Source organism: Bemisia tabaci, chromosome 2 (assembly GCF_918797505.1).
Source record: "Bemisia tabaci chromosome 2, PGI_BMITA_v3".
Lineage (NCBI taxonomy): Eukaryota > Metazoa > Arthropoda > Insecta > Hemiptera > Aleyrodidae > Bemisia > Bemisia tabaci.
In genome coordinates this window covers 31,743,914-31,758,976 of record NC_092794.1, presented here as the reverse complement: position 1 = coordinate 31,758,976, position 15,063 = coordinate 31,743,914, and the positions used below count along the sequence as shown (strand labels likewise).

The following is a 15,063-nucleotide window of genomic DNA, read 5'->3' as shown; positions in this document are numbered from 1 at the left end:
AAATGTTCACCTGTGCGGTAGTATCGTTTTTGAAGCGGGAATCTAAAAAAAACGCAAATTTCTTACGCAGATTGTGAAGTTATGAGTGCATTTCAGGCTTTGCCGATGCGCTCATTGTGATTTTTCAGGCATCATCTATGGGAAACAACTCTTATCTTTGCTCGAGCAAAAGTTTGCAACAGGTCCATTACATGACATTGCCCGGTTTTTCCTGACTGTAGCAATCTTGCTTTCTGCTCCTGGGTGGTTGACGTAATTTATGGACGGACCCTAACCTGCCAAATACTCTCTATTCGGTACACCTTATTTACTTCTTTAAAAAATCATTAAGTTTTGAGTGTCTATTCAATAAATTTCTCCTCTCGTCACTCGCCTGATACACACAAAAATTTGCTACATGCAGTCACTACAGTGCTTACGTCTCCCCAGAAGTCGCTTACGCTCTTCATTTACAGCAAGGATAAATTAATTGAAAAGAATGTGAAAAGGAGAGTAAACTGAAAATTTGAACAAAATAAAATACCTGTCTAACATGACACTCTAGATCTCTAATAGGGTTACAAGGGGGTAGTTCAGTTGCATCACTTGTGCTAGCAATTCGTTGTTTGGAGGGCCGCGGCGAACTGGCTCGTGAACCTGAACTTGGCGACCGCATTGCAGACAAGATGTCCAAAAAATCTTCTTTGAAAGATCTCGCTCTTCTCGCCAATTTTCCGCCCCGTGCTGTCCTAGGTGTACCTTGTTCAGAGGTACCTGGAAAATAAAAAACGAGCGCGTTAGCTCAATGATTCGATCAAGATGAAATCGATGCAAATATTAAGGCCCCGTTTGAGACTAAGATGAACACTCCGGGCGGCGCCGGGCCCGGTTTTTCGTTCTTTGGTGTTCTTCGTTAGGGGCGAGTTCTAATGGACGCCGTTCTGGTGCTAGCAGCCGTTCGCAGCGCAACCTCAGGTAGTATCCTCGTAAACTTAAAGAATCCTTCCCCCGAACCTCGACCCATCCATCGCCCGCTCAAAAAGTGAGGCTAGGCGCTGAGCCGATAATAGGGGAGACCAGGGACTGTTGTAACGGATTTGGGAAAATTGCTCTAAATTGCTTACTATATAATAAAATTTCGTAATTTTTTTTTATCACAGCCTCTTGGAAGGCTTACTTTTGAAAATGATGGTCCCTTTAAATTTTCTTGAAATTTTTGACGCATTTTAAGGACTTTGAAAAAATTTCGATTTTGTTACAACCGCCCCAGGCCTGGGGTCGATTGTAACAAGGGCAGGGGCGGTTGTAACAAAACTTAAGAATCGGAGTAATTAACTTTAAAAAAAAGATTTTACCACTATTTTTGGTCTGCAAAAAATTTTGACCTCCCACACTCCAAAAAAATAAGAACTACCTATCAAACGGGGGGGGTCTGCGTCTGAAATTCAGATTTGCTTGAAAAATGAAAAAGCAAGAAGGTTTTCTGCAAGAAAATTGATCAAAATGGTAATCATATTTGTAAGTCTTGGTACCCATGACCACCCCCCCCCCCTCCGTTTGGAAATTTCTCTTTGGAAAATAAATAATTTAATTTAATTTAATTAATTAATTAAATTAAATTATTTATTAATAAATAAGTGTTAATAATAATTATTATTATGATGATTATTATTATTAATTATAATTATTGTTATTAATAAGTATGTTGTTATTTATTATTAATTAATTATTTATTTTTAATAATTTAGTAACAATTTTTAATAATTTAATAATAAACTTTAACACCAAAATTGTAACTAATACTTCGGTACCTAGCATCAAATATTGCAGTAAAGTAGCACGTTAACATTGACATAACCTGTGAGTTAGCTTGTTACAACTGTCACCGGTCTCAGTGTTACAACTATCCCCCGCCCCACTTATTTTTGAAAAAAATCAGTGCTGCCACTCACTGTGCAGAAAGGATAAAACATTCTGACCAAAATGTACCTTAAGATACGATCTAATAACTCATTTAAAAAGTTCACCGTTGATATTAAACCCCTGGTCACAAATCCGAAAATGGTTTTTTTAAACTTGCGCCGGAACAGCCCTGAAAATGGTTCAATTTCTATAATGTGTCGTCCTTTGAACAAAAATTGCTCCATCGAGTTGAAATTCAGGACAGTTAGTCACAGTTAGTATAGGAACAATACACTATACATATTTTACGGTCTCGCCAATCACAGCGCCACCAATCGGACCTGTTACATTTGACCCCTGTTTCAACTGTCCCCGGTCTCGCCTACCGCACAACAAAGAGGGTTATTCAAAATCGGCCATTTTATCCAACGCTTGGATTTTGCCCGGAGTTGGATATGTTGTTCCCTATCGCAAGACACGCCTTTGTCCGGCATTGACAAGTTCACCCGAAATTTTTCCCGCGCGCTACAGCGTTGCCAAGTTGAAAACAGGCAAATTGCGTAAGTGGCATTAAAATTGAGCTATGAAGTTGCGGTTTTAACGAAAATTCTCTAAAAATTACGCACTTTTAGGAAATGACCATATTCTTAATGTCGCATTAATTTTAACATGCATTATTGCCAAATTTCCGATTTTTAAATTCGACAAATGTCACATATCCGCAAATACCCAAAAAAGCTATCTTCAAATTTGAATAAAAAGTTGTCTAATCGATAGTTCGTTTGATTCCGTATCCATCGATATACCGGGTGTCCGTAAAGTAACTGAAAAGTGTGTATAATTTTTGAACAAAAAAAAATAGAAGGTTGCGGTTTGTAGATTTCTTCATTAGGCAACTTTTAAAAGTCAAAAAGCAACCCCCATTTTTTTAGACATGGTTAGAAAGAACTTGAAAAGACAAGGAGAATGGCGAAAACAAAATTAAAATCGGTTCACTCGCTCAAAAGTTATAGCCGGTCAAAATTTTAAATTGACCACTTTTCAAAAAATCGCCGTTGAGCTCCAAATTATCGGAAAAACAAAAACAAACCAGGAATGAAAAGTTTGAAAAGTGCCTTTTAGGAAAAGGAAAAACAACTGACGTTGTCAGAAGTTTAGATGGCATTGTTTCAAAATAAAATTTTGGAAAATTCAACATGGCGGCAAATTTGAGGAGACGCGAAAAATGAAAATTCCAGAAACTTTTATCTTTCAAATACCCTCTAGTTTAAGGAAAACAAAGGTATCACCTTTAATTCCTTTATTTGGCCAAGTAAGAGCAATAATTTGCTGACTTTAAAATTGTCAAGCGCGGCGCCTTCAATCGTTGGAGTATGCAAGATCACAGGATTAAGTGTGCTGTCAAAATATGAAGCCGATGTGAAAAAGCGCTCCTCCTTTGGGATGCGTCAGAAATTTTTAAAGGTCCTCCTCCTCAAATTTGACGATAAAATAAAGAAAAGAAAAATTGAGCAATTTCTACCCATAAACTTGGCGAGCCAAAAAAACATGGTTTATCCTGATGGAGTAGGGGCGATTGACATTTCTGACATTTCTCTCTCTGAAAATTAAAAATCCAAGAATAATTTTAATTCTCTAACTTCTGGCACTCCTAATTGGCAAGGAGGATACCTGCTGCGCTATCAATTCCGAAAACGCCGTTCTACACTTGATTATTATCTGAGTTGAGATTATCTTATTGACAGTCTCAAACTCACGATTTGAGGCACCGATCTTTTAGGTAACATCTGATGCACTACCTGATCGGTGACACTATTTACGAAGCTGAAATCAGTATGCTAAGTTTCCTTGATCATACCGAATTCTGATTTAGTTTGCAATTATCAGATTATTCTCGATTTACGGTAACACTACTGTTTCCACTTTCCACCGGACTTTTATTTGTTTTAAACTTGGTGTCTAGTCATTTGACGAATGAAGTTGTAAAATATTAATTGGTTTTAATTAATAGGGCTTACTTTTGCTGCTTTGGAAGAGGACCTTGAAAATTTCTGACGCATCCCAAAGGAGGAGCGCTTTTTCACATCGGCTTCATTTTTTGACAGCACACTTAATCCTGTGATCTTGCATACTCCAACGATTGAAGGCGCCCCGCTTGACAATTTTAAAGTCAGCAAATTATTGCTCTTACTTGGCCAAATAAAGGAATTGAAGGTAATACCTTTGTTTTCCTTAAACTAGAGGGTATTTGAAAGATAAAAGTTTCTGGAATTTTCATTTTTCGCGTCTACTCAAATTTGCCGCCACATTGAATTTTCCAAAATTTTATTTTGAAACAATGCCATCCGAACTTCCGACAACGTCAGTTGTTTTTCCTTTTCCTAAAAGGCACTTTTCAAACTTTTCATTCCTGGTTTGTTTTTGTTTTTCCGATAATTCGGAGCTCAAAGGCGATTTTTTGAAAAGTGGTCGATTTAAAATTTTGACCGGCTATAACTTTTGAGCGAGTGAACCGATTTTAATTTTGTTTTCGCCATTCTCCTTGTCTTTTCAAGTTCTTTCTAACCATGTCTAAAAAAATGGGGGTTGCTATTAAATTTTAAAAGTTGCCCCCCCTGGGGCCCCCCTGGGGGGTCCACCAAGAAAAATCCCCCCATCGAAAAATTTCCCCCTTTCAATGATGAAGAATTACACAAAGCGCAACCTTCTATCTTTTTTTGTTCAAAAATTATACACACTTTTCAGTTACTTTACGGACACCCGGTATTATAGCTCGCTGGGAAACTTTTGGTTCGCGAGATATCATCATTTTTGTGAACAGCTTCATGGAGCGACGACGCTTTTTGAGTCCGGGCGGATAGAAATTTTAGCCTCCAAAAACAGCGGGTAGCATTAATTCTATGGTTTCCTATGTAATTTTTGGCGCTGAATCCGAATTTGACCATTTCATAAAAAAATTGTCACCAAGATGTTGCCAAATTTGGCAAAAATTGCTTAAAATCGGCCTTTTTGGCGGATTATAGCCTGTGACTTGCCAGGAGTTGATCAGACGACAAAATTGGTTATTTCCACAGTTAAAACTCGTTAAACTATCTACAAACTGAGTCAAATTCTTTCTGCTCACGGTAAAATTAAACGCGCGACAAGCAGCAAACTGAAAAAAAGACACCAAAATTGGCGCTTTTTGCGGTTTTTGTCGTAAGTTTCTTGTTTCCCGGTTAAGAGAATGTTTCTTGACTATACTAATGAACAACATGAGCAGAATTTAATAAAATTGAACAATGAAATAAAATCGAACATATTCCAATGTTGCCAAGCTTAAACAAAATACTTTAATTTTCGCTGGTTTTCTCGATATTATTGTCCTATATTCTTCGTTCAACTCTTATTTTAAATTTTATAAATGTATCTCTCTTGCAAAATAATACACTTCTGTAGAATAATTTAATTTTCAACTTGGATATATACTAATAACTAGGGTATTTTGTTCAGAGAGGAAAAATTCATAAAATAGTGAGTTTTATCGAATCGCGTCAATTGAACACATTTTGAAACAATAATGGAAAATTTTCTGCTAAAAATTAATGAATAAAATGTACTCCTCAGACTGACTTCCTTAAAACAAGACAAGACGCATTGCAATATTGCCAAAATTACGTACAATCATTGAATTTTGGCGGTATTTGACCGTTATTATTCATCACCCTATATTTAGTATACAATTTTATTTTATAATTCTGAGATAATGGAGTATAATAGAAAAAAGTAACAACACCAAACTGAAGAAGACGCCCAGGAAAGGACAATAAGGGGCTTAAAAAGGAACAAGGGCGCTCCAAATTACTGAGGACCTGTGGGTGGACAAGGGACTATGGCGGTTAAGCGTCGTCGCGGGGCCCGAGAGACCGCTGTTAAAGCGGCTCTTTATCTATAAATGTAACAATACAATAGTTTGTCGTTACACTCGGCGTAATTCAGATTTTCCTAAGAAAAATTCTCTTAAACGGAAAACAAGAAACTTACGACAAAAACCGCAAAAAGCGCCAATTTTGGTGTCTTTTTTTCAGTTTGCTGCTTGTCGCGCGTTTAATTTTACCGTGAGCAGAAAGAATTTGACTCAGTTTGTAGATAGTTTAACGAGTTTTAACTGTGGAAATAACCAATTTTGTCGTCTGATCAACTCCTGGCAAGTCACAAGCTATAATCCGCCAAAAAGGCCGATTTTAAGCAATTTTTGCAAAATTTGGCAACATCTTGGTGACAATTTTTTTATGAAACGGTCAAATTCGGATTCAGCGCCAAAAATTACATAGGAAACCATGGAATTAATGCTACCCGGTGTTTTTGGAGGCTAAAATTTCTATCCGCCCGGACTCAAAAAGCGTCGTCGCTCCATAAAGCTGTTCACAAAAATGATGATATCTCGCGAACCAAAAGTTTTCCAGCGAGCTATAATATATCGATGGATGCGGAATCAAACGAACTATCGATTAGACAACTTTTTATTCAAATTTGAAGATAGCTTTTTTGGGTATTTGCGGATATGTGACATTTGTCGAATTTAAAAATCGGAAATTTGGCAATAATGCATGTTAAAATTAATGCGACATTAAGAACATGGTCATTTCCTAAAAGTGCGTAATTTTTAGAGAATTTTCGTTAAAACTGCAACTTCATAGCTCAATTTTAATGCCACTTACGGAATTTGCCTGTTTTCAACTTGGCAACGCTGTAGCGCGCGGGAAAAATTTCGGGTGAACTTGTCAATGCCGGACAAAGGCGTGTCTTGCGATAGGGAACAACATATCCAACTCCGGGCAAAATCCAAGTGTTGGGTAAAATCGCCGATTTTGAATAACCCTCTTTCGGGTTTTGATTTGTCCTTCGAACCAAACCAATTTTTTTCGATTCCTAGGTGCTAAAGAAGTCCTAAAATGCCCATATTAACTTCAGGAAAATTGTCTGGTGCTCAGGGCACCGCCACTTTGAATTTTCCAACATTGAGAAAACCCACTATCAGATTTTTCAAATATCTCCTCAACGGTTAATTTTACGAGAAAAACAAAAACCAGCAAAAAGAATATACAATATCCTACCAACATCATCCTCTTTTGTTTTTTCTAGCTTCATTTTTTGGTCGTGAAATAAACGTTTTCTTCAAAAAGTATCTTAAGAAACGCGCGTTTTCGCTCATTTTGGGAGAAACTTTGATTCACATCATTAGCCACGATTATCTGAGAAAAAAACTGTTAAGCGGATTGAAAAGAGCGTCTTTTTTACTTTAGAACATTTCTTCCTGATTCCGAAATCTGAGGTCTGCAAGACCGGACCTGAGGCGTTAAGGCGCAGGCGGGCTCTGAAGGTGACGAAAATACCGAAAAAATGTCTGATCTCAAAAGTCTGCAGACCTCATTTGCCTAATATAACTTTTCTCCTTGATTCTGAAAACCGAGGTCTACAAGATTGGAGCTGAAGCATTCAGCCGCGGGAGGTTCTGAAGGTGAGGAAATGCCGCAAAAATGTCTCTTCCCCAAATGAGGCAAACAGCATTTTTCGAATGTAATTTTTTCCCGATTCAGAAGCCCCTTGCCGGCTTATAGCAGCTCAGGCGTTGCATCAAGAGTTGTGAAATGAAATTATTCACTCAAAAACCGACAGAGTTTTCCAAAATGGCGGCTGGGTAAAGTTTAGAATGGCCGAAAATTGGCACCTTTGTGTTTCCGATCCATTTGCCTGGCACTCGGAATCAGTGGGTAATTTTGCACACTAAAAACGAATTTAAACTTGCATTTATGAAAACAAAAATGTTTGGCCATTTTGAACCTGAATTCGCCGCCATTTTAAAAAAGATAATTTTGCTTTTTGAGAAATCTAACGCCAGAGTCGTTTTTCTCGTGCCAAAATATCTTCATGTAACGAGTTTTAGGCAGACCCATTGGTAAAGAATCGAGGTGCCAACTTTCTCTCAGTTTGACCATTGACCGGCCGCCATTTAGATATGGTTTATGATATTGACGTCAAGTTTTCTCAGATATTTCTCATTTTTAAAGTAAATTTGAACAAGGAATCACATGAAGGTTTTGCCACTTGAAAAAAAAGTGGAGGTCTGTTGTTCGCCCCTCCCCCAAATGAAAAGAGGAAGCGAAAAAACAGCTCCCTTTAACCAAAGAACATTTTCCTAGTTTTAAATCTTCAACTTACTTAGATAAGAAGTTAGAGGGGATGTAAAAGACTTTTGGATCACCCGGTGTATAACGAAGTTTCAAAGATAGGCAAAGTCCCGTAAAGTTTTTTTCAATGATTATTCAGGGTATAACAGAAGTCCGTCCCACCCCTGCTAATTTTTGAACGAATTGAGCTAGGGAAATGAAACTTTGGGAATGTTCCTATCCCAAACGGGACCATCATTAGGGGGGGGGGGGGAGGTCAAAATTTTGGTTCCCCTTATGGGGGCCCAACTTTTTTTTTCAAATGGCAACCCCTATCTTGTGATATCTCATTCGAAAGAACATAAAAAACTAAGAATTTTGGCGCAAACCGCAAATCAATGTCTTAATTTTTGACCGAGTTATGATAGGTCAAAGGTCAAAGACCTGTTTTCAAAAAATCCTAACTCCGGTTCAAACTATCGTAAAGAAAGAAAAAAAACGGGAAAATTTACCAAATTGTGTGCGCTTTTAAGTAAAAATTGCAATAATCACTTCGATCTAATTTTAAGGGGGGGTTCGGACCCCCAAATACGCCAATTCAAAGGTCATTCAATTTTCCCGCGAAAGAAGCAAATGTCCCCTAGATTTGCCTCCACATTATCTCAGTAGGGTCAAAATGTGTTCAAAATTACGTTGGCAAGTCCCCAAATTTCGGGAAAAGTTCAAAAAACGAAATTTAAGGTGATTAAATTTCGTTATTGGATTCAATTGGCTTCTTTCGCGGGAAAATTGAATGACCTTTGAATTGGCGTATTTGGGGGTCCGAACCCCCCCTTAAAATTAGATCGAAGTGATTTTTGCTATTTTTACTTAAAAGCGCACACAATTTGGTAAATTTTCCCGTTTTATTTCTTTCTTTACGATAGTTTGAACCGGAGTTAGGATTTTTTGAAAACAGGTCAAATTTGACCTTTGACCTATCATAACTCGGTCAAAAATTAAGGCATTGATGTGCGGTTTGCGCCAAAATTCTTAGTTTTTTATGTTCTTTCGAATGAGGTATCACAAGATAGGGGTTGCAATTTGACCAAAAAAAATGCCCCCCTCCGTGAGGGGGACCAAAATTTTGACCCCCTCCCCCTAATGATGGTCCCGTTGGAGATAGGAACATTCCCAGAGTTTCATTTCCCTGGCTCAATTCGTTCAAAAATTAGCAGGGGTGGGACGGACTTCTGTTACACCCTGTTGATTTTTCCCAAGCACTTCAAATGATAGCAAAAGAACCTCCGAACTTTATAAAAGTTAATGAGGTTGATGGTACATTTGTGTCATAGTGGTTTTACTATCATGCATTAAACTGCCCAATTTAATAGGGGAAAAAATAAATAATAATAAAAGTGATTTGAAGGAGAAGGGGTAGGAAACAAGGTTTCAAATTTATCTTTTTCATTATTTTAAGCAGTTTCATGAGCCTCTGGTATTTTTATGGAAAGTCTCGAAGTGCCCACTTTTACCACGCTGTAGGGATTCAGAGGAAACGTAAGTGTAAATCCGTGAAGGAGTAAAATCAATGTATTCTTGTGGTTCCAAAGTTGTGAAACTGATTGAATACTTTTCACTTTACTTCTCGACGTAATGACCTGTCCGATCCTTACATTTTCGAAAACAGTGCAGCGACCTCTTCAAGCAGGTCTCGTATAAGTCCTTCCCGTTAGCTTGCAGCCGGTTGTTAACACAAACAATAACTTCCGCGTCCGAATGATTTTCATCATTTTCCGGAGTTAAAACAGTATCTTGGTGACAAGCGGCTTAGCAGTTATGCAGAGGTAACTATTTGTGTAAACGACTGACTTTGGAGTTTTAACTCCGATAAAATATGAAAATCATTTGGACGCGGAAGTTACTGTTTTTGTCAACAACTGGCTGCGGACTAACGGGAAGGAATTTTACGAGACCGAATTGAAGAAGTCGCTGCGCCGTTTTCAAAAATGCAAGGATCGGGCATGTGAGTGCGTCGAGAAATAAGGTAAAAATTATTCAATCAGTTTCACAACTTTGGTATCAAATGAATGAATCCAACTTGGGGAGATAGGGTGGGTTTTTCCAAATTTCGGCACAATCAATTTGGCTAAAGAACCACGTCGAAGACGTCGGAAACACTGGGTGCGGAAAAACACGGGGGCGAACGCTACCGGTGCGCGACAACGACGACGAACGTTTGAGACGCGACTGAGGCGCTACAATCTGCGAACCCAATCAATAAGCCGCGCTGATGAGATTCACGGATTTATCCTCAACATCATGATCTGGTAGCTGCGTATACACTCACAGAGGAAATACGGTGTACTCGCCCACATCTAGACATTATCAAAGGGCTACGCAAACTCCTTATGGACATGTCAGCTATGATCGATAACCCATATTTTTAGTGTATTTTCCGAAGAAAATACACTATTGCATTCTCCCATGAAGTCGGACCCAGACCCGAGACCTTGTAAAGAGCACCGATCACGGGTCGTAGATCACGAAAATATATGCCATTCAAATTCATGTGTATATATATAATGCAGTTTTTTACGAGGTATCGGTCACTAATATTTTTTTTGTATGGATTTTTCCATACTAGCGAGAACCTATATACATACATACATATATACATACACACACACACATATATATATATCCACCTTTTTAGGATTTTTCGATTTTTGGGTAGTTATATCTTTCTTACGTTAAAAGATATTTAAACCAATTTTTTTGCATTTAGTAGAGACTTATTAGAACTACTACTCTGCGAAAAAAAATTGAAATTTGAGGCAATAGATTTTGAGGGGTGGGGCTCGAAAGTGGGGGGAGGTCAAATCTTGTCCACTTGATAACTCGAGCGAAAATGAATATTTTGAGCTGAAATTTTTAAGGGTGGTAGTTCTCCCCTAGGACTGGTTTGGTATTGAATTTGAGCTAAATCGGCCGAGCCGTTTAAAAATGGCGAGCTTTGAAAGTTTTAGGCGAGGGGTACGCGGCATGAGGGGAGCCGGCCGGCGCAGGGCCGCACAGTGGGTCAGGGGGAGGAAGTTTTTGGACAAAATTTTCGTCGCACAGTGGGTCAGGGGGAGGAAGCTTTTGGACAAAATTTTCGTCGCACAGAGGGTCAGGGGGACTCTTTGCAGTCCACCTTGTAGACGACACCCGATTTTTTCTCAACTGGGACACTGCTTTTTAAATGGGAAAAAAGCTGCTTAGTGGTGAAAGGATTCTCAAAAACTGGCTGAAAGTCGGACGTTCTCCAACATTTCTTTAATTTTTCCCTAAGGCCTTTAACATAGAGAACTTTCACAACCTCACTCAGGTTAAATTTTGTTTTTGATGTTTCTGCTTTACATACATACTCGCATTTTGGCAAAAAATTTTTCAACAGGTTTGGAAGATAACCGTTACCTAAAAGCAGAACTTCGGCTTTCTTAATACTTGCCTCACGGTAACATTCGTCGGATAATTTAGTGGCCCGCTGGAACAAGTTATTGATTACGTTGATTTTCCACGCGAAAGGTACGCTTGAAAAGAAATTTAAGTACCTTCCGGAAGCAGGGTTTAAATATATATATATATATAAATAATTCTAATTTCATGGTTATTTTATGTTTAATAAAGCGAACTTCATGAGTTGTATAACCGTAACTTTTTATTTATTTTAAACAAAAAATGTTTTACAATGCGACGTTTCGGTGGCTTATTATTCGCACCATCATCAGGCAGAGACTGAGGCGACAAAACAATTTTTATTGCTCGTTTATCGTAACAATGTTTATTTCTCGTTTTTCCTTGTTTTGTCGCCTCAGTCTCTGCCTGATGATGGTGCGAATAATAAGCCACCGAAACGTCGCATTGTAAAATTTTTTTTGTTTAAAATAAATAAAAAGTTACGGTTATACAACTCATGAAGTTCGCTTTATATTTTATATATATATATATATAATTTTATGGTTATTTTATGAATAATAAAGCGAACTTCATGAGTTGTATAACCGTAACTTTTTATTTATTTTAAACAAGAAATTTTTTTACAATGCGACGTTTCGGTGGCTTATTGTATCTCTGCCTGATGATGGTGGAAACAATTAGCCACCGAAACGTCGCATTGTAAAAAAATTTTTTGTTTAAAATAAATAAAAAGTTACGGTTATACAACTCATGAAGTTCGCTTTATATATATATATATATATATATATATATATATATATATATATATATATATATGTGTGTGTGTGTGTGTGTGTGTGTGTGTGTGTGTGTGTGTGTGTAGGAAATTTACCTTATTTATTCAGCTTGCAGCCATAAAAAATCGAAACATTAGTTCCTACGCATCCGCAACGTTTCGCCCCGCATGGGGGGCATCCTCAGGCAGGCACACATTATAACTTAAAAACTATTCATAAAACTGATCGATTGTCCACGCGAAATGTTAAAATCGTCGAATGTCTACGCGGAAAAATAAAAACTTTTAAAAACACGAGAACTAAAACTACAACGGTGGCCACCACGAAACTCCGACTTGTATAACTGCTTGAAAACTGACTATAAACAAAGAGAGCCCGTCACCGCGAGGAGTAAATAGATAGCACACGTAAACAATCAGAAGAAAGCACTGTACGCCGTGCCCAGTACATGGGGGGCGAAACGTTGCGGATGCGTAGGAACTAATGTTTCGATTTTTTATGGCTGCAAGCTGAATAAATAAGGTAAATTTCCTATAAATATTACAGCCATTTTATCTTGATATATATATATATGTGTGTGTGTGTGTGTGTGAGGGTGTGTGTGTGTGTGTGAGTGTGTGAGTAAAAGTGAATCTAACGTAGAATCTAACGTAGTGCCCAAAATAAATACACTGAAAACACATCTGGGGAAAGAAAGGCTTACGCATTCAAAATTAAAACCGAGACGTTTCGTCCAAATTCTTGGGCATTTTCAATCGATAAAATAAAGGTTAAATTACAGTCGTCTCTCAGACCGAAAAGGCGAGGCACTGACTGGTGATTATGTAATCAAGGAGCCGGTAAACAGACTAAGAGATAATTAGAGGGATCTCTCTTCACACACACCAGTTGGACTTGTGTGGCTGGAAAAACTGATGGTAGGCAACACTAAGTTTTTCAACATCAGCCCAATAGTTACAAGTTCTAATGCTGTTTTTTATAATGCATATCATTTCCAATAAGGTTCCGGCGTAGTCATTGGACTCACTACCTAAAACTTTGGTGTTTATCAAATAAATTGTTTAAATTGCAATTCTATCTACATTGGCCAAACAAAACAGCAATTGTCCAAAAGACTTAATGGCCACAAATACGATAAAAAAGAAGTTGTGGCGCTTCATCAGCACGAAAATAACAACGGTCATGCTTTTGATTTTGAAAACACCAAAGTTTTGGGTAGTGAGTCCAATGACTACGCCAGAACCTTATTGGAAATGATATGCATTATAAAAAAAAGCAATAGAACTTGTAACTATCGGGCTGATGTTGAAAAACTTAGTGTTGCCTACCATCAGTTATTCCAGCCACACAAGTCCAACTAGTGTCTCTCCTAGAAATTCCTGCCGACCTTCTCCAGAAATCCATCTCTGTTGCTCTTAGCATATCCTGTGTCCGTTTCTTCAGCTGCCAAACTTCAAATCCATATGTTCATATACGTTTAACTACAGCGTTGTATATCCTCCTATTATCTTTGGAAATCCGCTGATCCCAGAGGATTCCATATAACATCGCTATAGCCTTCCTCACTAAAGTGTTCCTTTCCCTGATAGCTTGATCCGTTACAAGTTACCAAGTTACTCCGCCCAAGTTACTTTACTTACGTCCATAAAAACTAATGATCAAAAGAGATGTATGCATCTCCCATAAGAATTGGGCCCAGAACGGAATCTTGTCATACCTTCATCTTTTGTAAAGGAAGGTTGGAGAAGTTCAAAAATGGCGGAATTTTTGATCCAGCCCCCCCCCCTCCCCACCGGGAGGGAGGGTGCGGGGGGTCAAAGAAAACGGTTGCAGGTATCGAGTTGAACTTTTTTTTTTGTTTTTTCAAATGAAAGAGTGTAAAAAGACGTTCCTATCGAGTATAAAAAATTGACAATCGATTAGTTCTCGAGAAAGTTATGGCCCATCGAAATTTTTGAAAAACTTTAATTTTGGATTTTTCAATTTTTCAACGAGGGGAGTCGCACGAAATGTTATGAATATGTGTGGAAAAGATAGTCCTTGTTTTTCTCTTTAAAATGGGCTAAAGAACATGTTGGGAGAAATGATTGGTTTCGGAGTTATGCTGTTTCAAAGTTGACGCGACAGGGTCCGTACATGGGCCTCGGGCCGGAGTCTCGCAGCTGCGCCCGGGAGCAGCCTGTTTCATGCTGATCTCCGTAATTTTTTAACAATTTACAGCATTTTGACCATTTAGTAAGCATACATATAAGGATGAAGATGCCATACATTATTTCCCTTCCCCCTTTTTTATTTCATCTAGGTAAACCTAGAATTTGGAAACGTCACACCGAGTGGTACGACGTTCGGCGATTGGCACAGGGGATTGGCATCAGGAGTGAGTTGGAGGGGGGAGGCATTTGCTGATGTCGAGTGGGGGGTCTGAAGGGATACCCCTAGACCAAGGGTGGTCTCTCCCGGAAAATTTTCAAAAAAATAGCCCCTTCCAGATTGAATTTTAAGCAGTCTCAGCATAAAATCCGTGCATTATTTAAGCACTACCTCTTTTAGAGAAATTTTATTTTGGTGTATGGGCTCTCTTTTTCTGCGGTGTTGAGTAACCTTTGGTTTAGTAAACTTTGTTAAATAGTTCTGAAGTTCTGTCTTGACATTATTTCAGTACATTTTTATAAATACGAACGATGCAATCGTTTTAGAATTCCTTATTGGCTTTTCAATTACCCTGACATCTGCTAACTTTTCCTGGTTGTCACAAATTCCCTGACAATTCCCAGTTTTCAAGTTTTCCAGATTTTTGGCAACTCTCAATACGAATT

General features: G+C 38.2%; 1 protein-coding gene across 8 annotated transcripts in view; it reads right to left on the bottom strand.

Moving 5' to 3' along the window:
• The window catches only part of C3G (C3G guanyl-nucleotide exchange factor), a 358,778-nt gene that overhangs the window by 322,142 nt on the left and 21,573 nt on the right, over positions 1-15,063 (bottom strand). For 6 of the 8 annotated variants that reach the window (XM_072297152.1, XM_072297154.1, XM_072297149.1 and 3 more), the window contains exon 2: positions 524-753. In XM_072297152.1, the coding sequence (XP_072153253.1) occupies positions 524-753 (230 nt within the window). Of the gene's footprint in view, positions 1-523; positions 754-6,977; positions 7,131-8,082; positions 8,216-15,063 lie in introns of those variants that run through there. The other 2 variants (XM_072297153.1, XM_072297150.1) reach the window with 2 other exon arrangements.